At 45.5% G+C, this 20,553-nt stretch overlaps 1 protein-coding gene across 1 annotated transcript in view; it reads right to left on the bottom strand.

The window, feature by feature from the left end:
- The window catches only part of tprb (translocated promoter region b, nuclear basket protein), a 33,426-nt gene extending 16,105 nt beyond the window's left edge, over positions 1 to 17,321 (bottom strand). Inside the window, 31 exon segments of the mRNA XM_048252355.1 lie at positions 657 to 867; positions 1,040 to 1,170; positions 1,406 to 1,537; positions 1,745 to 1,882; positions 2,316 to 2,463; positions 2,890 to 3,074; positions 3,806 to 4,009; positions 4,307 to 4,423; positions 4,684 to 4,836; positions 5,175 to 5,341; positions 5,919 to 6,090; positions 6,414 to 6,554; positions 7,330 to 7,464; positions 7,737 to 7,899; positions 8,150 to 8,298; positions 8,950 to 9,086; positions 9,578 to 9,741; positions 10,348 to 10,577; positions 11,485 to 11,592; positions 11,885 to 12,082; positions 12,613 to 12,716; positions 13,160 to 13,300; positions 13,382 to 13,469; positions 13,567 to 13,647; positions 13,740 to 13,832; positions 15,265 to 15,429; positions 15,926 to 16,029; positions 16,159 to 16,255; positions 16,340 to 16,413; positions 16,498 to 16,602; positions 17,170 to 17,321. Of these exon segments, the coding sequence (XP_048108312.1) occupies positions 657 to 867; positions 1,040 to 1,170; positions 1,406 to 1,537; positions 1,745 to 1,882; positions 2,316 to 2,463; positions 2,890 to 3,074; positions 3,806 to 4,009; positions 4,307 to 4,423; positions 4,684 to 4,836; positions 5,175 to 5,341; positions 5,919 to 6,090; positions 6,414 to 6,554; positions 7,330 to 7,464; positions 7,737 to 7,899; positions 8,150 to 8,298; positions 8,950 to 9,086; positions 9,578 to 9,741; positions 10,348 to 10,577; positions 11,485 to 11,592; positions 11,885 to 12,082; positions 12,613 to 12,716; positions 13,160 to 13,300; positions 13,382 to 13,469; positions 13,567 to 13,647; positions 13,740 to 13,832; positions 15,265 to 15,429; positions 15,926 to 16,029; positions 16,159 to 16,255; positions 16,340 to 16,413; positions 16,498 to 16,602; positions 17,170 to 17,320 (4,386 nt within the window). The 5' untranslated portion in view covers position 17,321.
- Between the last annotated feature and the right edge of the window lie 3,232 nt (positions 17,322 to 20,553).

The following is a 20,553-nucleotide window of genomic DNA, read 5'->3' as shown; positions in this document are numbered from 1 at the left end:
CAAGTCATCCAACAGGGAGACGTAGTGCAGCAATAGGGTCACCATCCTGCACCACATGCAGTGCTCACAGGTTTGAGTCTAATCTAAGGTCATTTCCCAGAAGTTCAAGTTCTATTGGTCATATGCAATTTTTAGAGTACAATGTACTATAAAGTGCAATACTTCCTGCCCTTGGACCTCTCTCAGCCCATAATAACCACAGTGTTTCCTCCATGTTGATTTGGTAGTGGCGGCCCCCCCCACGGTTTATTTTTCTTCCTCCACGGTATCAGAAATGGGGCAGACGTACAATAGTCGCAGTTGCCTTTCAAAATTCATTGTGCAGACCTGTTGTAGATTCTCCAAATATACAGCTCAATCACAACTGAAAATAATGCCTCATTGTGTGTGAATAGAGGTGAATACATATAATTGTTTGTGTTGCAGCGAAGTGTCAGTTGTCAGTTCCGTGGGACGGGGTGGTTCGGACAGGCCTGCCCCCACTGCTTAAAAAAATCCTAGAGGAAACACTGAACAATCATAATAAATAATATATAAATAAATAATAATAACAAATGTACAGTACCATCTTAAGACGCAAGTTAATAATAATAAAAATACTACTCCCCATATCCCTCTCCCGTCTGGCTGACAGACAGACATTACTGGGATCTTACCTTGTCGTGCTCCTCCTTCAGCTCCTCGTACTGGGTCTTGTAGCGGCGGCCGATCTTCTTGACCTGTGTGATGGTCTTGAGCTTCTCCTGGAGGTCGTGGTTCTTGGCGTCCAGCTCGCGCTTGGCTCCGTCCCGCTCGGACGTCAGTTTGCCCAGGTTCTCCCGCAGAGCGTTCAGCTGCGACTGCAGTGATGTCACTGTGCCACTGCTCCTACACACACACAGGGCCAGACAGGACTCAGAAGACATGCCCGATGTAACATACTGCGTTCTGAGATTGGGTGTATGTACTGTCTGGGAGTTGGGTGTATGTACTGTGTGTGTGTGTGTGTGTGTGTGTGTGTGTGTGTGTGTGTGTGTGCGCGTGCGCATGGGTGCCTGACCTGGTAGCATCTGCCTTGAGCTTGCTGTTCTCCTCAGTGAGCTGCTGGATGCGTTTGACATTTGTGTCTCTCTCGGTGTGCAGGCGCTTGTACTCCTCGGGGTCTGTGTCCTTCTGCTGGCTCAACAGATACACACACACACACACACACACACACACATTAAACAATTCATTCAGACAATCAGCAATTTTACCACATCATGGAAGGTTTAAAAATGTATTGGCTTAACAAGGCACATTCTTCATTGATAATACTAGTCTTTCATGACACTGCTTGTTTTCGTTGAATTCGTGTGTGTATGTGTCACAATTTTCTATCTTGTGATTGCACGTGCGCGCGCGCGTGTGTGTGTGCACACACACTCACCTGTGAGCGGGCTTTCCAGCGCTTGATGTCCTCCTCCAGGAGCTTCTTCTCGGCCTGCAGCATCCCACTCTTCTCACTCAGCTCTGCGTTGGACTCCTGGATGGGCAAGAGGTCTTGCTCCAGCTTACGCACCTGCAACACACACACACACACACAGTTAATTTTCCCAAAGCCCCTTTTTCTCCCCATGTTTGGATCATTCATTCATTCATTCAGCAAATAAAAGTCAAAGCTTTAGAAGCTTAACTAATAAAAGTAGCCTCAGCCTCTGAATAGCTTCAGACCTGGACTTGGTCTCTCACACACCCCCCACACACACACACACACACACACACACACCTTAGCTTGTGTCTGCTCCAGCTCCAGCTGCAGGTGGTCCTTCTCCTCCCGGAGATGCTTGTTGCTCTCCACCAGCACGTTCATGGTCTGCGTCTTCTTCATCAGATCCTCGTGCTGCGCCAGCGTCCGCGCAGTCACCTGCACCCGGGGGTCAGAGGTCACTGCTCACATCTCAACATGCACGCAGCCCAGACCCAACAGGCAGCCTTTCACTGACAGCTGCCTGTGAACGATCACCACTAAAGTCAACCCAGGATCACTTTTGACTTACTATAAGGCAATACACATCCCGCCTTTCAGCCTTCAGAATGAGTGCTGTCTTTAAAGTACTACTAACATGTCTGCTTTTTTTAATAATATAATCCAGTTAATTCAACCATCATTTTCCAGTGATTTCAGATTTACATATCTTCCAACACTGAAAGGAAACCCACTCTGCACTGACTTAACCAGCATTCAACAAGCAGGCCCCTGATTTTGTGGCCCTGCTACGAGGCAGCCCCTGGTTCAACCTCAGGGGTCTGGGAGCTACTGTGTGTGTGTGTGTGTGTGTGTGTTGCTCGCTGCTCACCTGCATCTTCTCCCTCTCTGCGTTCAGGCTGTCCTGCAGCTCCTTCAGCTCGTGCTTCAGCTGCTGCACGCGCAGACGCTGACGCAGGCTCTCCGACTGCGCAATCTCGTAACGCGTCTCGGCGATCTCCTTCTCCTTGCGCACAAACCTGAAAGAGAGAGAGAATGAGAGGAGGAGAAAGAGAGGGGAGAGAAGATCGTTACACTCAGTTTCATTTATGTATTTTGCATAATCCATTTGCTTGCCTCGACTGTCACTTGGGGTCGGCTGATGTAAACATAATAAAACAGTGACGTGACTACATTGAAACGTGAAAATACTGCATAACTATAGTGAAGACAGAATAAAATAGTAAGGAGGAGAAAGCAGGGTAAAGAAGGAGTGGTCTGGCCCCAGCTGTGGCGCAACTGGCTGGGGCACCTGCAATGTACGCCGGCGACCCGGGTTCGATTCCCACCCAGTGGTCCTTTTCGGATCCCAGCCCTGCTCTCTCTCCCATTCGCTTTCTGTCACTCTCCTATCATTAAAGCCCAAAAAAATTACTTAAAAAAAAAAATGGAGTGGTCTGACTTACTTGAGGATCTCCAACACCTGCTCGTGGGACTTGTCCTCGCTGTTGGTGAGGTTGAAGGTGCTCTGGTTGCCAGCCTGCTGGGCATTGGTGGCCATCTTGGAGCTGAGAGTCTGGATCTGATCGTGCAGGAGGGTGTTCTGCTTCTGCAGCTCCTCCGAGCGCAACGCCTCCTTAGACTGCTCCTCCTGAGAAGCACAAAGACGGGGGAGGGAGGCCAAGATGGAGTCATTTCCAATCTCTTCTGGAACACTGAAAATCTACACTTATACATTATCTACCCTAAAGTCCCCTTCATCTATCTGGATGACTATAATCCACATGATAAACACTCTTCCTGAACTATCCTCTCGACACAAATAAATCACACTGCTCTTTCAATTATAATTAGGAGTAAAAAGCCCATCTGTTCCCTCCCACACTCACACACAAGACTGTGTGTCATTTCAAATGGGTTGTCACAATCAAGCAACCAAATACATTCCAGCACACCTACCACTCATCCTCTAGCCTCCACCAAACACACACCCACACACCTTGAGCATGCTACACACACACACACACACACACATCCAGCCACCCACCTTGAGCATGCAACACACACACATCCACCCACCCACCCACCCACCCAGAGCATGCAACACACACACACACACACACACACACACACACACACACACACACCTTGAGCATGCAACACACACACACACACACACATCCACCCACCTTGAGGATGCAACACACACACACACACACACCCTTGAGGATGCAACACACACACACACACACATCCACCCACCTTGAGGATGCAACACACACACACACACATCCACCCACCCACCTTGAGGATGCAACACACACACACACACACACCCACCCACACACCCACCTTGAGCATGCAACACACACACCCACCCACCTTGAGCATGCGCTCCTGCTCCTCCCAGGACACGCGGGCCTCCAGCAGCTGGGCGCTGGCCCTGTGGGCGCTCTCCTCCAGCTGCTGCCGGACATTACAGGCCTGCTGTGCCTGGGCCTTGGCCGTCTGCAGGGCCTGCACGTCCGCAGCGTGCAGCAACACCTCCTGCTCGTACTTGGACTGCGCCTCTGCCGCCAGACGTGCCTGCACACGGACACACACACAGAGACACACAGAGAGACACACACACACACACACACACACACGAGTACATGAACAAATGCATTCAGTAATCACCCATGCCAGTACACAGCATTCACCCCCATGAGTATTCACCACATGATGATTGGCATAAATACATACTTCCTGCACATATGACTATGTTATAGAATACCATATACAAAATATGAGATGGGCTTGACCAAGACCAAGATATGCTTAAAGTGAATACCCCACCTAAAACACACACACACACACAAACAGACATTCCGACAGACTCACCTGCTCCCGGCAGTCCTGAATGGCCTGCTGTTCTTGAGAGGTTGCCGTTTTTGCCCTCTCCTGTGCCTTCTCCAGGTCAGCCTTCATGCTGGTTATGGTCTTCTTCAGCTCAGTCACCTGAAACACACACACACACACACACTTGAAAACAGTCCAAACCCTTATACTGCTTTGGAAATAAACCAAACTCAGCATCAGCACCCAGAGTCTGGATTCTACTTTGGCACTTCCTGATCTGCAGTTAAAACACACTACTTTATACACTGGAAAAAAAAAAACCAGTGCGCTGCTCTTGTTCATCGAATCTCATGCTGCAGAGACAACACCTGTACTTGTGGACCATTATAGACCTTTTAACTGGTCAGCAGGGTCCGTACCTGCTGCTCAATGGCGGTTACGGCCTTGTTCTTGTCTCCCTGCACGCTCTTGCTGATGCGCTCGGCCTCCTGAAGCTTCGCCTCCAGCCGCTTGCGCTCTTCATCCGCCGTCTTCAGACGCGCCTCCACAGACGCCTGGGCCTGGGCGGTCACCTGATGGAGCAGAGAGAGGAGGAGAGAGAACGAGAGACAAACAGAGATATAGACAGACAGACAGATAGAGACAGACAGACAGACAGACAGACAGAGAGAGATAGATAGATAGATACAGACAGACAGACAGACAGACAGACAGAGAGAGAGATAGATACAGACAGACAGACATAAATAGATACAGACAGACAGACAGAGAGAGATAGAGACAGAGAGACAGACAGACAATGAGTGAATGAGTCAATTGAGAAGCGCTCTATGGTTTTGTTGGTGTCTAATTAATGCTGATGGTCAGCGCTGGTTTGTGGTGTGTGTAGTGTGTGGCGTCCCATGCGTACCTCCTTCTCCTTCTCCAGGGACTCCTCCAGGCTCATGCACATGGTGCGATACTGCTCCCTGCTGGCGGCGCTGGTCTGCAGCTGCTCCTTAAGCTCCTCCAGCTCGGACTCTGCCTGCCGCAAGCGGCCACGCAGCTCCTCCATCTCCATCTGAACACCTGACGGCACTGCACCGTGCACACACACACACACAGAGACACACACACACACACACACACAGAGAGACACACACACACAGAGACACACACACACACACAGAGACACACACAGAGACATATACACAGAGAGACACACACACACACACACAGAGACATATACACAGAGACACACACACACACACACACACAGAGACACACACACAGAGACACACACACAGAGACACACACACAGAGACACACACACAGAGACACACACACACACACAGACAGTAAGAGGGGCGCAGGAGTACTTCTCATAAACTAACAATACAGATCAGAAATAGCAGAGTCCCAAACCCTAAGACACATTGAAAACACTCTGATAAGCATATGCGCTGTCATATATGCAATCAGAGCCATCACACCTGATCTCAGAAAAGCATTAAAAATATTTATTTGAAAATGTTAAATTATATAATAAAATATATTATCAATTTCTATTGAACTTCACTGCCATTAACTACATCACATTGACAGGATTTCCTCAGGAAGTAAACTACCCCTGCGCGTGCGCGTGTGTGTGTGTGTGTGTGTAAATGTCTCTAACCTCCCGAAGTTCCGGATGCGTCCTGGGCCTTGGGTGAGGGCAGGCTCTCCCTGGAGTTCTGCTGCATGCGCAAGCTGGACAGCTCCAGCTGAGCGGCCGTCAGCTGCTCGCGTGTGCGCTGGTGCTGTGCCTGATGCACCTCCAGCTGACGCTTCGCCTCCAACTGCTGCACCTGGGGACGAGAGAGAGAGAGAGAGAGAGAGAGGGTCAGCGGAAAATACTGACCTATACAGGAGGTAGCGAAGGATGTGAAACGTGGATGTGAGAGTAGTGCAATGAGGAGAAAGGAGAAAAAAGAAACACACACACACAACACACACACACACACACAGACAAATATTGTTTTTTTGGAAACGGTGTAGATAGAAAGGAGAAAGGTAGTTGGGAGGGCCATAGAAGTTGAATAGACAGTACTGATAGAGGAGGGATTCTGAACAAACAAAGCCTTAGTTCTCAGGACCGGCTGGTCGTAGCGTCGCGGGGCGGTGTGCTTACGTCGTGGTTACGGCTGAGCATGTGCCTCTGCTCCACCTCCTGCTCCAGCCTCTTCTGCAGCTGGGCGATCTCCCGCTCCTGCTTCTCGATCTGGTTATTCAGGTGTTGCCGAGTCTCCATCTCCGAGCGCTCCAGAGTGGTCTGGACAGACACAAGCAGGTGTTTACACACACACACACACACACACACACACACAAGATCAAGGTTCACACTTTAAGTCAAATGTAAAATTCCATGACTTTTCCCCCAAAAAAAAAAAAAATGAATTTCCATGTCATACTATATAATGAATGATACAACATACCGACCAAAAATTTCAGAGCAGCTGCTTAGCGTTCATGAACGAGCAGGAAATGAATAAATGAGCATTAAATAAACAAAGTTGGGCTAATCTCAACTCAACAGTAAAGCTAATAAGATACACAAATTGTGTATGGACATATATTTGTATTAATATATTTTGGAAAGTAAAATTTAAACAGCTACAACAAAATTCCCTGATATTCCATTTCTGGAATAGACTTTCCAAAATTCCATGATATTTCAGAAATTCCATGACCCGTGGGAACCCTGCCAGATATATCTACATGGGTGAAATATTTGCAACCCAAGCAAATGCTGAAAAGGGAAGTAAGCTCATCATTAGGGTATTAGGGTAAAGCCCTAAAATGAAATAAACACCTAAATGTGTAAATCAGACTTTTTTGTTGTAATACTGCAGTGTGAAAGAATACACGCTAAGGTAGCAAGCCCAAAATCTCGAAATTAGCCAGTGCATGAAAAAACGATGTTTTCACCTGCCATGTCTCCCTTTAAGTCTCCAGCAGAGCAGCTTGTGTGTGTTGCTGTGATCAATGAACATAAACTGTCTGTTTGGCTGGGCCTGACCTCATGGGTGACGGATGGTCTAGCGTACCTGGATGGCCTGCAGATTGGTGAGCAGCAGGCTCTGTCCTCTCTGCTGAGTGCAGATGGACTCCTTCTCCTGGGTGAGCCGCGTCTCTGACAGCTTTAGCAGCTCCTTCTCCTTACGAAGAGACTCCAGACGCGACTGCATGCCACACAGAGACAAGAGACAACACACACACACAATAAACTACTGCTCACACATCACACATGTCCATTTCCAACCTCTGGTAAGAGAATCGTACTGCTGAGGTTATCATTTAACAAATCAAGTATTTATTTTTAGGTGTATGCATTGTCTTGCCAGGTAGAATTCAAGATCTCTGAGGTTTTTCAAACACTAACTTCAAACTACCAATGCCATTGTGCGCTCTCAAATGTGCAGTCAAATATACAGACAACAACGAAACCCCTCACCTCAGCCATGTTAATTTTCTCGTTGGCGATGTTGAGTTCCTGGGTGAGGGTGTTGACGGCATGCTCGTGTTTCTGGGCGACTGCTGCCATCTTCTGCTCTTTCTCCCTCAGTGTAGAGATCTCCTTCCTGTAGCCCTCCACATTATCCTGCAGCATCTCATACCTGCGCAACACACACACACACACACACGTTTAACTAAGCACTAAAACCAACACATTGCCAGTAACAGCCTGAAAATCCTTTTAGTGATAACAGCCTACAACTCATTTTCTGATCAATTTTATGATGATATAGTATGAGAATCCACACAACTCTGACTGTCTTAGAAACTCTAAATACCTACAGAACTATGCTATCAGAGAGTCATAGCCTGCTAGACAGTGTGGTCAGTGGTGTGTTGGCTTGTGCTGACCGTTTGGAGGTGAACTCCAGCTGGGTGGAGATCTTGGCGTTCTGTGAGCGCAGCTCAGAGATCTGCTCCTGCAGCTTCTCATTCTGGTCTGATAGCATTCGCTCACTCTCCACACGCTCCTTCTTATAGGCTCCAAACACCTCCTGCAGCTGCACACACACACACACACACACACACACACACACACGCACACACACACACACACGCAAAGGTTACTTAACACCTAAAGAAACAAACAGACATACCAACATTTGCCATACATTTGACTTATTTGTGGCGGCCCACCACAATATCAACACTGACCACCACAAAATTATTTTCTATGTTGTACTAATTTATATGAGATGAAATCCTTTCATTTCATCTCTCTCTCTCTAATTTAGTTATTATGTGCAAGCATATAAGAAGCAGTATCCCTATGCTAACATTAGAATACTGTTGAGTTATTGAGGTTAGCACACTATAACGTTACAGCTACTCTACTTGTCATTATCGACTTTCGTGCAAGGCACGTATTACTGTAGGCTATTCATTTTATTGACTCCGACACAGAATGTTTGCTCAACACACCCCCCACCTCCTTCACCTACCACCACAAATACAATTCAATTCTGTGGGAAACACTGCATACACATATTCAACTTGTGTAGTCTCAAACATCTGTCTGATAAACCTGACATTAACTGGGATTATCACAAACTAAGAGCACCGGAGATGCTCCGGATGGGTGGACGATTTAGAGTACTAGCATAATGGTGTTCCCTTAGTGACACTGATGCACCTCTGAATCAGAAGCCTACCTGTTTGAGAGCAGCCTTGGCCTCCACCACCTCGGTGGACTCGGGCAGAGTGATGGCCGTGGGCGTTCCTGTGGTGGGTGTGGCCGCTGGCGAGCGGCGTGGCGTGGAGGTCAGAGACATCTCGTCTCCTGCAGCACCTGAGACAGGTCAAAGGGCAAAGATCAGGGGTCACATCACCCCAGTCTACAGGCTGTGCGACACATGCTGATCTGACTGATGCTGATCTGAAGTGTGTGTATGTGTGTGGTGATTTAGACTCAGATTTAAATTTCAAAATTTAGGGGTGGCTGGGTCTTCTTCAGGCAAAATTGACGTTTGCCTGAAGAAGACCCAGCAGGGTCGAAACGTTGCCTTTTGTACATTAAATATATGGGAGTCTATGTAAAGCAGTGTTGCGGACATTATATATTTTTTCACTTGAGTAGGGTTTTTTTTGTCCTGCACCTGCCAGAAGGTGGGATGTGCACACAATAACTTTTTGTTGAATGTGTGTGGTGATTGCCATGAGGGTGTTGGTGTGGGTAGTAGCTCTCATCACTAAGTGTGTATGCATTTCTGACATATCATCGCACGCTGTGCTTGACTGACACACACGTCCTGCATTGGTGTGGTGTGGCGTGGATGTTACCTGGCTGAGGTAGCGAGACGCCAGTGGCCTGTGCCAGAAGCATGCGGTACATGTCTCTCTGGCGCACGATGGACTCGGCAAGCTGCAGCTGCATGGTCCTCTGCTCCCTCAACTGCTCCAGCTCACTCTGGGCCTTCTCCAGGCTGGCTTCCAGCTCACAGCGCCTGTAGAGGGAGAGAGAGAGGGAGGGAGGGAGGAGAGGAGAGAGAGAGAGAGAGAGAGAGGAGAGAGAGAGAGAGAGAGAGAGAGAGAAAGAGAGAGGAGAAAGAGAGAGAGAGGGGGGAAGGGAGAGAGAGAGAGAGAGGGGGGGGGGGGAGAGAGAGAGAGAGAGAGAGAGAGAGAGAGAGAGAGGAGAGAGGGAGAGAGAGAGAGAGGGAGAGAGAAAGAGAGGGAGGGAGAGAGAGAGAGAGAGAGAGAAAGAGAGAGGGAGGGAGAGAGAGAGAGAGAGAGAAAGAGAGAGGGAGGGAGAGAGAAAGAGAGAGGGAGGGACGGAGAGAGAGGGAGGGAGAGAGGGAGAGGGAGAGAGAGAGAGCTCAGCAAGTTTGATTTGGCATGTATTTAAATAAGCATATATTTTCCTTATTTAACGTCAGCGTGGTTCCTTCCATAGAATCACAATCATTCACAATGTCTAATGGAGGTACTGTATGAGACTTTTTACTACACACTTTTTAGTGTTCATTTCTTTGCGTCTCCCTTTCCCCTAATCTACATTTCTCCACCCTTAAATTCCCTCTCTCTTCCTCACACACAGACACACCCCTCCTGACCTCTTGGAGGTGGTCTCTATCTCGTCGCGCTCCTGGGCCTCGCCGAGGTCACGCAGGGCCACCAAGAGGCGCTGGTTCTGCTGCTGCAGCTCCTCCACGCTGCGGAAAGTCACCAGGTGCTGCGAGATGACCTCAGAGGTGCTGCTCACGTCGGCCGAGCTGTCCGCCTCGTCGTCCCGCGAGACGTGGTTCCCACGCGCCTCCTCCAGCTCGATCAGCAGTATGCGCACCTGCGGTGGAGATATTGATATTTCGCAATGTCATTGTACTTTGCAGAGATGGGTCTTTCACCCTCACAAGACTATCACTCAAGTATCGAGCTTTGATGACAGACATGAGAAAATGGGAAATATTCACTGTGGCCTCGGAGTTGTCTTAACAATCGACAGTCTTAGGTCCATGTAAAGTGAGAGAGAGTAAAGGCCCATTCACACCAAGAACGATAACTATAAATAAATATTGTTCTCGTTAATACGAATGACGACGTTCACACATAAACTATAACGATAACGACATGAAGAACGATATCGTTGTGGATCACTTTCAGAGCGATTTTCAGAACGGTAATAAGCTAATAGCCAATCAGAACCTATCGAATTCTAACCGTCACATTCATTAACACAAGGAGAGACTTTGTTTATCGTTGTTCAGTGTGAACGCTTTCATCGTTATGGTTATATAACCTGACCCTAGCCAGATGAATTTCGTTCCGCTATAGCTCCGCCTAGCTTCACTCACATCCATCTGGGACCTCTTCCATTGAGAGTGATTTCTGCAACCGACTTTATGGTTCAGCCAATCAGGACGCAGGGCGGGAGTTTCATAGATGTGACATAGCGTAGAAGCGACTGTGACACTGTTATTAGAGTCACGGGTTGGCTTCGATGTGAGTGGTTGAAGTAGCACGTCAATAGATGACGGACAAGTGGCTTATTCAATCATATGCAAGCATTTTTTTATTAGGCCCAGCCTTCTGAAGCAACACTTCAATGGATCGGTTCCAGATGGATGAGTGGAGCTAGGCGGAGCGAAATTCATCTGGCTAGGGTCAGGTTAATAGTTATAGTTCTTGTTATCGTTCTTGGTGTGAATAGGCCTTTATGCTGTGAAGTGATGGGCCTGAGAGGAGGAGTGTACCTGTTGGGAGAGATCAGAGAGCTGCTGCTCACAGCGCTTGTTTTCTCTGTCCAGCACAGAGGACCGCTTGTTGGCTTCGTCAGCCTCCTTCTGGAGTCGATGCACTTCCTGCAATAACAAGGCATATTAGACTAATACACATACAGCCAATCCATCTCCATTATAGGTACACACGCACTTTTCTGAGTTTTCTCTGCTCATATGCAAAGCACTTTACATCACATACGTGTATGATTTGTGCTATAAAACTAAACTTGCCAAACCTCAGTGATTGTTACATTTCCTAATCTGGACATAACACTATCTTCTTTTCACACAGCATACTATTATCCCATGGCATACTATTATCCCATACAGAGTCACGTTCTCACACACGTGCAGGTAAGGCAGGTGCGCTCACCTTGACGGCCTGCTCCAGTTTGGTGGAGAGGCTGGCCACAGACTTCTGCATGCGCTCGTGCTCGTCGCGCTGCCTCTTGAGGATGGGCGCCTTGGCCTCCACCTCCTGCACGATGTCGTCCAGGTACTTGTTCACGCGCCGGTTCTCCATGCGCTCCAGTTGCAGCTGCTCCTGAGCATCGATGTAGGCGCTGTAAATCTGCACAGGAGAGAGAGAGAGAGAGACAGAGAGAGAAAAAGAGAGAAAGAGAGAGAAAGAGAGAGAAAGAGAGAGAAAGAGAGAGAAAGAGAGAAAGAGAGAAAAAGAGAGAAAAAGAGACAGACAGACAGACAGACAGACAGACAGACAGACAGACAGACAGACAGACAGACAGACAGACAGACAGACAGACAGACAGAGAGACAGAGAGAGAGAGAGAGAGAGAGAGAGAGAGAGAGAGAGAGAGAGAGAGAGAGAGAGAGAATGTCAGCCACAACTGTGTATGTGTGTTTGTGTGTGTATGAGAGACAGACATATGTTCAGTACACCTGTGGGTGGAAGAGAATCAACATTTGAATTGAAAATTTTGCCAACAGAACTGATGTAAGTCCAGGGAGCAGGTAAGTGTATGTGTGTGTGTGTGTGTGTGTGTGTGTGTGATTGCATGAGTCTGATCTGAGTACTGTAATGTACAGCTACAAGAGAGAAGGTATGTTAGTGTGGTGAGTGAACACGTCTGATCCCAGTACCTCAGTGAGTTTCATCCCAGGTCTGATTTTGCTGATGGCTGCAGCCGTGGGCGACATGGTGGTCAACTGCTCCTCGGTCAGAGCTGATGCTGCTGCAACACTCCCTACCAGTGACGATTGGTTTTAGAATTTAAACTTAAACATGCATACAGTAACATTTTGAACAGTACTGGTCCTACTGGTGATCACGGTTTCTCAATCACATTCTCAACGGCATGTTTAAAGTTCTCTAATCCAATGGCGCAATGGCCAACCATTGGTCTTTAATGAACAAGGCTGATGCACTTACAGTGTTTCCCATACTAATTTGTGGCGGGCCGCCACAAGATCAATACTGGCTGCCACCCAATAATGTTCTATGTTGTACTATTTATATTAGATAAAACCCTTTCATTGAGCTGCACTTTTTACACACGCAGCCTTTCCTTACAGTAACTCAACTTAAACCTACACATCTACAATGTATTACTACAACCCCCCCCCGCCCCCAGTTGCCCAAGTCAGCTACCACAAAATTAATCTAATTCTGTGGGAAACACTGACTTACCTCTGTGTTTGCCATCAGAAAGAAGCTCGTTGGCGTTCTCCAATTCCTTCTCCAGCTCCGCAATCCGTTCTTTCAGTTTTTCCTCCATCTTGGCCCTCTGTCCATCCATGTCCTCCAGACGAGCCTCTGAGGCCTTGTTGGCTACACATAAGAGAACGGTACATTGAGAGATTGCGTCGCTGAGAGGGGTGTGTTGTGTGCTGCTGGGGATCGGAGACTCACCTTCCCCTGCCTCTTTAAGGAGTTTCTGCAGTTCCTCCACAGCGCCTCTCAACTCCTCACTCTTAGAGTCAGAGTCTGCTGCAGCACTCTGAAATCACACACACAAGTTCCATAAATGCATAGTTTGATCACAATGTCTCCTTGCATGGATGTGAGAAGCTTCTCGATACTCAAGTGGGTCATACCTTATAGAGGTTGCAGAGTTTGATATTCGCATTCAGCTCATTACGGAATTTGTCCTCTGATGTTGCTTGCATCTCTTTGACCTAAAGAGAGCACATCAAAAATCACCAAAAGGGGTATTTTCTCTCTAATAGTGTTAAAGGTAATAACACTGTGAAAACCTCAAGTCACTCACCTCCTTCAGTTTGTTGATCAGATCTTCAGCTCTTTTCTGGTTGTTTTCATTGGATGTTTTCAAGTTGGTTATTTGGTCCTGAAGCCTGGAGACCTGATAAGTAAACAAAAAGTTAAATAAAATTGTCATACTTCATACATCTATATTACGACAAAAAATGTGCCATTGACAATTTAACACATTGAAGCGGATTCAAGGATCTACCTCCAAAAGCTTAGACTGCTCTCTAGTAGTCAAAAAAAGTGTGTGTACCTAGGCCCCGGCCGTGGCACCTGCACCATACCCCAGCGACCCGGGTTCAATTCCCGCCTTGTGGTCCTTTCCGGATCCCACCCCGACTCTCTCTCTCTCCCACTCACTTCCTGTTAACTTCATTCTTCACTATCCTATCTGATTAAAGGCAGTGTTTCCCATACATTGACTCATTTGTGGCAGCCCATCACATTATCAACATTGACCACCACACAATGATTGTCCATGGTGTACTATTTAAATTGGATAGAATTTGTTCGTTGTAGAGCTATGTTGATCTTCGCACAGCCTCTCCTTGTCTCTGTCTCTCAAAGAACCTACATGCCTGTTTAAAGAAAACATTAACAGTCCTGCAAGGCATAGAAGACAACTGGCTAAATTGTGTTTAAATCTGTTAGAATCATAACTATGCTGCGCTAATTTGTTAAAAACTGTTGCATTCAAGTTGATTCTGCAAACCTACCACCACTAATAGCCCCGCACCCCCATTGTTACCGTGTGAAAACTCAGACAAACAAACCAGACTTGATTAGAAATACATTGTGGACAATGGCAGCTGACAGTATATGAAAGCAGGCTTTGAGGACGTTTTGGTCGAAAAAGGATTTACTTTCCTCCAGAAGCTATCAAAAGGGACTTAATTATGTTATGGAGGGGTGTATTCAAAACTTTAGAATACATACAAGGTGACAAGCAGTTGTGGCGAGTAGCCGTGCAAATCACTGTGCAAAAACCACTGACGTTAATGCTAGCTAGCTAGCTAGTGGAAGATTTATACTAAGATGTGTTAGGTTACGTTAATATCTGATGTAGTAAGAATATAGTAGTTGGTTAATGAGCATTTTCATCTTGGGATTTAACAGGGAACCTGTGCCCACGTTGTTGGCTTAGTAGCCTACATTACGTCGAGCTGTTGCAAACGCGAGAGACGTCCTGTAGGCTACTGTATATGAAAATATACCCCGTTTTCTAGCCTCTTGGGGTACCGGCTATCAGTATTACACGTCCCCCTGCAAAACGTTTGACCATGGTTATCCGTCGGGTTTTTTTGAGTTAATAAACACCATAAATAACCATTCATTTGTCATTTTATGCCTCCTCCCTGTTGTTTCCTATGGAGTTGTCCGAGCTGATGTCCGAGTCCCGTTGAGGCTGGACTGTCATTGGCTCATCAGCGTTCTAAGGGTGGCGCTTAGCGACAGGTCAATTCAATTATGTGGGAAACACTGAAAGGCATAAAAAGCCCAAAAATATATACTTAAAAAAAAAGTACCTCATCATTTTTGTTCTCCAGGCTGCACTTGAGCTCCAGGATCTCATGACCCTTTTGGCGAGAGAGGCTCAGCAGCTCCTCGCTCTTGGCCTTCAGCTCAGAATTCAGCCAGTCAATCTGATTCTGCAGCAGCTCCTTCTCCTGATCCATACGCTTCTCCTTGTACTGTACACACATACACACACATTAGAGAATTAGGATTGACTACTATGTTTTCACCGAGCTACATGCATAACTGCTCTGCACTTAATACACAAACAAGCAAAGCAATGACAGAGGCTTGAATCGTTCATATTTGTTGCTACTGTATAAGTGGTTCTCTTCTTGGTCAGTGATGCGCATGGAACAAACACACGCTAACCCCCTGAATATGCTTTAGTTACACCAAAATTTTGGTGTACATTCACACTAGTGTTTGAGGTTTGAAGGGTGCAATGATGTCAGTTTCAAGGATTCAATACAACTATTAAAATGACCATTAAAGTTCACTAAACTTGAAGAGGGTTTAATTCGTTCTCCAAGCAATGTAACACTGCTTTTGTCTCTGATCACTATGGCTACATCCCTACCAGTTAGTGAATGTTTAGAAAGTGTTTCTTGTGGACATACTGCCAGATTTCAAACTGAGTGTTCCACCAATAGTCATAAGTTTGATTATTACCTTAATGGAGACCTCAGAAGACTCCAGCTCATCCAACTTCATCTGAAACTCCAGCTTGGCTGTGCTCACCTCCACCAACTTGTTACTCAAACGCTTAACATCCTCTGGAGAGAGTAAGAAAGATGGTCACCACATTGGTAACAGAGGGAACTTTGTACATAAATCCTAGTGCCAACAGTTCAGCACTGTCAGTGTGGGTGAAAATCAGTGCATGTGCATCCGCTCAATCTTACCGCTCTGGTGTTCGACCTCCTGAGACCTCCGTTCCAGGGTACGGACAAGTTCCCTCTTCTCTGCCTCCAGCTCATCCCGGGCTTTCTGGAGCTGGCTCTGTAAGCATCACGTTAATAAGTAAGAATATAAACAATGTTCCTACAGTCTCCTGTATGGTAGGCTATCGCTCAGACCATTTACCTGTAGGGATTCCAATTTCGTATGAGAAGCTTCGGATTCGTTTTTCTTTTCCCGCACGCATCTCAGCTCTTCCTCTACAAATACAGGGCGAGGACACGGCTGAGCTCGCGTTTAATACATTTAATGTGTGTAACGTATAACAATAGTATTGCACTTACCGTTTTTAGCAAATTCTTCTTTAAGCCTCTTAAGTTCTTGTGTCTGTGACACAAACCGATCTTGACTGTCTGCGAACCGCTTTTCGATTTCAAAGTACTGTTGTTCTGAAATTGAAAACGAAAACAAAATCTCACATTACTCGATGCAAGTCCAGTTTCTTCGAAACGTTGAATGCTAATTTGGCTATGCAAGTTCAACCTCTGGCATTAGCTATGGAAGCTAGAATGACTTCTTGACAAACATAACGTTACCAAATAAACATGACAATTGGATACAATGGTGCGTTTACCATACAGTTTAAGGTCACCATAAACAACGTTTACTTGACTAGCTAACGTTAACGTTGTGAATGTGTGAAGTTCAAAAGCATGAATGCTTATGTGAACTAACTTACTGTACGTAAGCTAAAACTGACTTCTTTGCTTAGCTAATGTTAGCTTCACGTTACTGTTAGTGTACCACAAAATATAACTGCTGATGGCTTATGGGATTCAACAATGGGCACCATATTCAGCACGAACATCTCAAGCATTAACTTAACGTTAGACTTGTCATTTCAAACGAACCGGCTAGGTAACGTTAGCGAAAAACGTTAGCTAAAAAGCTGCTTAGCGTGCTACGTTGTAAGGGTTAACTCAGGTCAAAGTAGTAGTTTCTACTATTATACTCACCGCTATCCACGCGAAACTGTTCGTTGTGCGCTTTCAGACTATCAATCTCACTTTGCTGGTCTGAAATATATTTTTCCAATTTGTTTTGAACGGTCTTTGGAAGTCTGGACAACTCCGTCCGTTCCAGCACCTGCTGCAACACTGCCGCCATTTTTCGTCCAGGGCATCGACCAGCTTCGACGTGTTTTGCTTTATCATTTCCGAAAACATAAAAACAGTAATGCTGCCCTCTACAGCATTGGAGGTATACTAACGTTATTTACTGTAAAGCGCCAAGCCGTAGTCGTTGAATGATAAAGCTAGATAGATAGATAGATAGATACTTTATTGATCCCCATGGGGAAATTCAAGCTATTGCATAATAGTGTTATTACCTAGGGGTTCTCAACATTTTCTCATAGTTATTCATACGTGTATCAGGCCCTTTAAAAAAGATTTCCAATTTGGGCTAGATTTTTTCTGTAGCTGAAATCCATTTTATTTTATTTTGAAGTAGTCAACCAGTTACCACCAGCCAGAGTTGGGTGTCTTGTCTCCAGCTGCAGCTTATGAAGCCTTTAGCCCTTCATTTGACATCTAAGCAACACACAGCACTCGAGCAACTTTTGGGCTCAACATCATTGCCTCAATTAAGGTTCGCAGAACCTTATTTTGGGAAAATATTAGGCCTATCAATGACATTTTCCCCACTTCAGGGACCTCCATTTTTCAGGCACACCACAGCATAGAACATTAGCTTGTCAAACTGAATGCCTTTATTTTATTATGACCGCCCTAGCATAGTCCCTATCTTCAGGTGAGATTTTCTGAACTGCACCAAATTTGAAAAATTGTGAAAATTATCAGGATTAACCCTGACATCCTCTGGGGCAGTGTTTCTCAAAGTGTGGTCCGGGGACCACTGGTGTTCCACAAGCTATCCCAGGTGGTCCGCGAGCAGACGTGGTAAAATATGAGTTGTTTGTAACTAACTTGTATGTAAATCCAAACAGTTCTGAACCACTGCCTATGTAAGCTATGCCACTTTAAATCATATGAATCCTCTGACACAATAAGAAAGGTGCAAAGACAATAAGCATGGTGGTTCAGTGAGTAAGCCTATATTAATATAGGCCTAATGTTGAAGTAGGTGTACTGTTTTTTTAGGTAGGTGGTCCGTGATTTTTTTATTTTATTGGTTAAGCGGTCCTTGGTCTGAAAAAGTTGAGTTTCATCCATAGGGGCCTGGAAAATAAATTAGAAAATAGAAAATAAACCCATCGGCCTGTAGATGGTGGTGTTGAGCAAAGGGTTGCTGGTAGAGGATGATACTGCCCCACACACACTCTTTCTTGCAAACACACACAGACACACACACACACACACATAAACACATACGTGCACACATACACACATGCATGCACACACACACACATCCACACACACACACACACACACACACACACACACAGGCACACATATAGTATTGGTATCGGCAATTATAACGACTGTTAAATAATTACAAATTCAGTAAAGGAAAACTGAATATTGATTCTTCATTTAGGCTGCATTTCCAGTATTGGCGTTATGTAGTTTGTCCACCAGATGGCGCAGCGTCTTGCTGCAAGACACACATGCGTTACTAGACTGGTTACCACTTCACTCACTTACACAAGTGTAGCTTATGGCAGAGAATGTCTAATAAGGCTAGGATGATTTTTACATGAAATGTAATTCCCATTTCTTCTTGAAGCCAAAATAAACCTGAGAATGTTTATTGGACATGCTTGTTTTTTACAGCAGGTTAATCTTACACCAGCTTATATCCATATAGATAAAATGATGTTACTATTAGCATTGGGTGATGAGTGATGGAGGCTAGTTTGAAAAATATTTCTTAACTCAGTGGATTCAACATTTACTGTAAATCCAGTACAAATAAAGTATTGAGAATGGGGACTTGTGTTTACAGTTTTGAGAAAAGGGTCTACAGCCTACAATGCACTCTAATGCCTCACTGATAGTTTCTGTCCATTGTTGATATGAACCTGCATTATTCAGCAACCTGTTTGCACTCTGAACTGATACACAACTGAGAATGTGTTTAGAGTTTTGCAAAAAGACATTGTTTGGTTTTGAGGCGATTGTTCAGTTTTGCTATAGCCTGGGTGCGTCCGAACTTAGTCCCGCCCACAACATTTGAGCTTGGGAAGTTCGGTCTGGCATTGCTCCATTGTGGAGCAACTACCTTGCCCTAGATCGGGCGGACCAATCAAATCGGGCTTTACGATGATGGACAGGTGAGCAACAGCGCCTGGTCTATCACGTCATCTGAGCACACTTAGATTAGGCCTGTTTGAAACAAAAACGCTGTGGCTAGAAGGAGACATGATTTTTAAGACTCCATATGGAAAATGCATATTATTAATTAATGAGGTTTTATCACTGAAAATGATTATTTCTGAAAACTTTGGCCAAAATTGAGATGTGGGAAAACTCGTGGTTTCACTTTCATCAAGGGAAAATAGTGCTGTTGCATTGTAACATGTGATTGGCCACCTGTTCGAGGGACTTGCGACAGCCTTTCCCAGCTGTTTAACATGTTTGTAGCATATCAGTGTTCAACAGAATTATTTTTAAAAACGGAGGGGATATAGGCTATCAGTTTTTTTTCCTAATAGCCTATCCTACTACATTATCTCTAGATTTAAGCTAATGAGTGTTGTAGGAGTTATTGACGGCACTAACTTTTACAAAAGACCAGAAAACAATGTTAAGGCATTTGTGGAGAAGAAGGATGGTTTGTGTGTTTTCTTCCTACACCTCACGGTAAGCTATTTCGTTGCTCTGATTGGTTAGGTCTATCCAATTGAGTGCAGAGGCATTCCCCCCCTGTATCGGTTGAAGCATGCCCCATTAATACGTCCCAATGGAGCAGTTTCAGACTCATATTCTGACTAGAATTGAGTCAGGCTACAGTTTTGCAAGAAGTGTCAGAGGTTCTGTGAACGTAGTTTGAGAATAGGTGTTTGTGTTTACAGTTTTGAGAAAAGGGTGGAAGGTTTAAAAAAAAATGTGTTTTAGCAATTGTGAAAAACTGTAATTCACTAGCTTCAGAGATTTTGTGAATGTAGTTTGAGAATGTGTGTTTGTGTTTACAGTTTAAGAAAAGGGAGAAACGTTTAAAAAAAATATGTTTTAGCAAGTGTGAATAGAGAGATTTCAATAGAGAGACTCATGCTTGCTACCGTGCTTTTTGAGAAATTAGATTTTGCTTGAATGTTGTGCTCTAATCCAGCCATGTGAATATTAAACACTGGATAATCGTTTTTTGCAATGCTTTTATTATGACCGCCGCTAGCGAAGCGGCGGTCATTTTTTCATTTTTTTTTTCCCCCGTCATCT

Source organism: Alosa alosa, chromosome 9 (genome assembly GCF_017589495.1).
Source record: "Alosa alosa isolate M-15738 ecotype Scorff River chromosome 9, AALO_Geno_1.1, whole genome shotgun sequence".
NCBI classification, from domain to species: Eukaryota; Metazoa; Chordata; class Actinopteri; order Clupeiformes; family Clupeidae; genus Alosa; species Alosa alosa.
The sequence above is the reverse complement of the archived record's forward strand: the minus strand, read 5'-3'. Positions and strand labels throughout refer to the sequence as shown.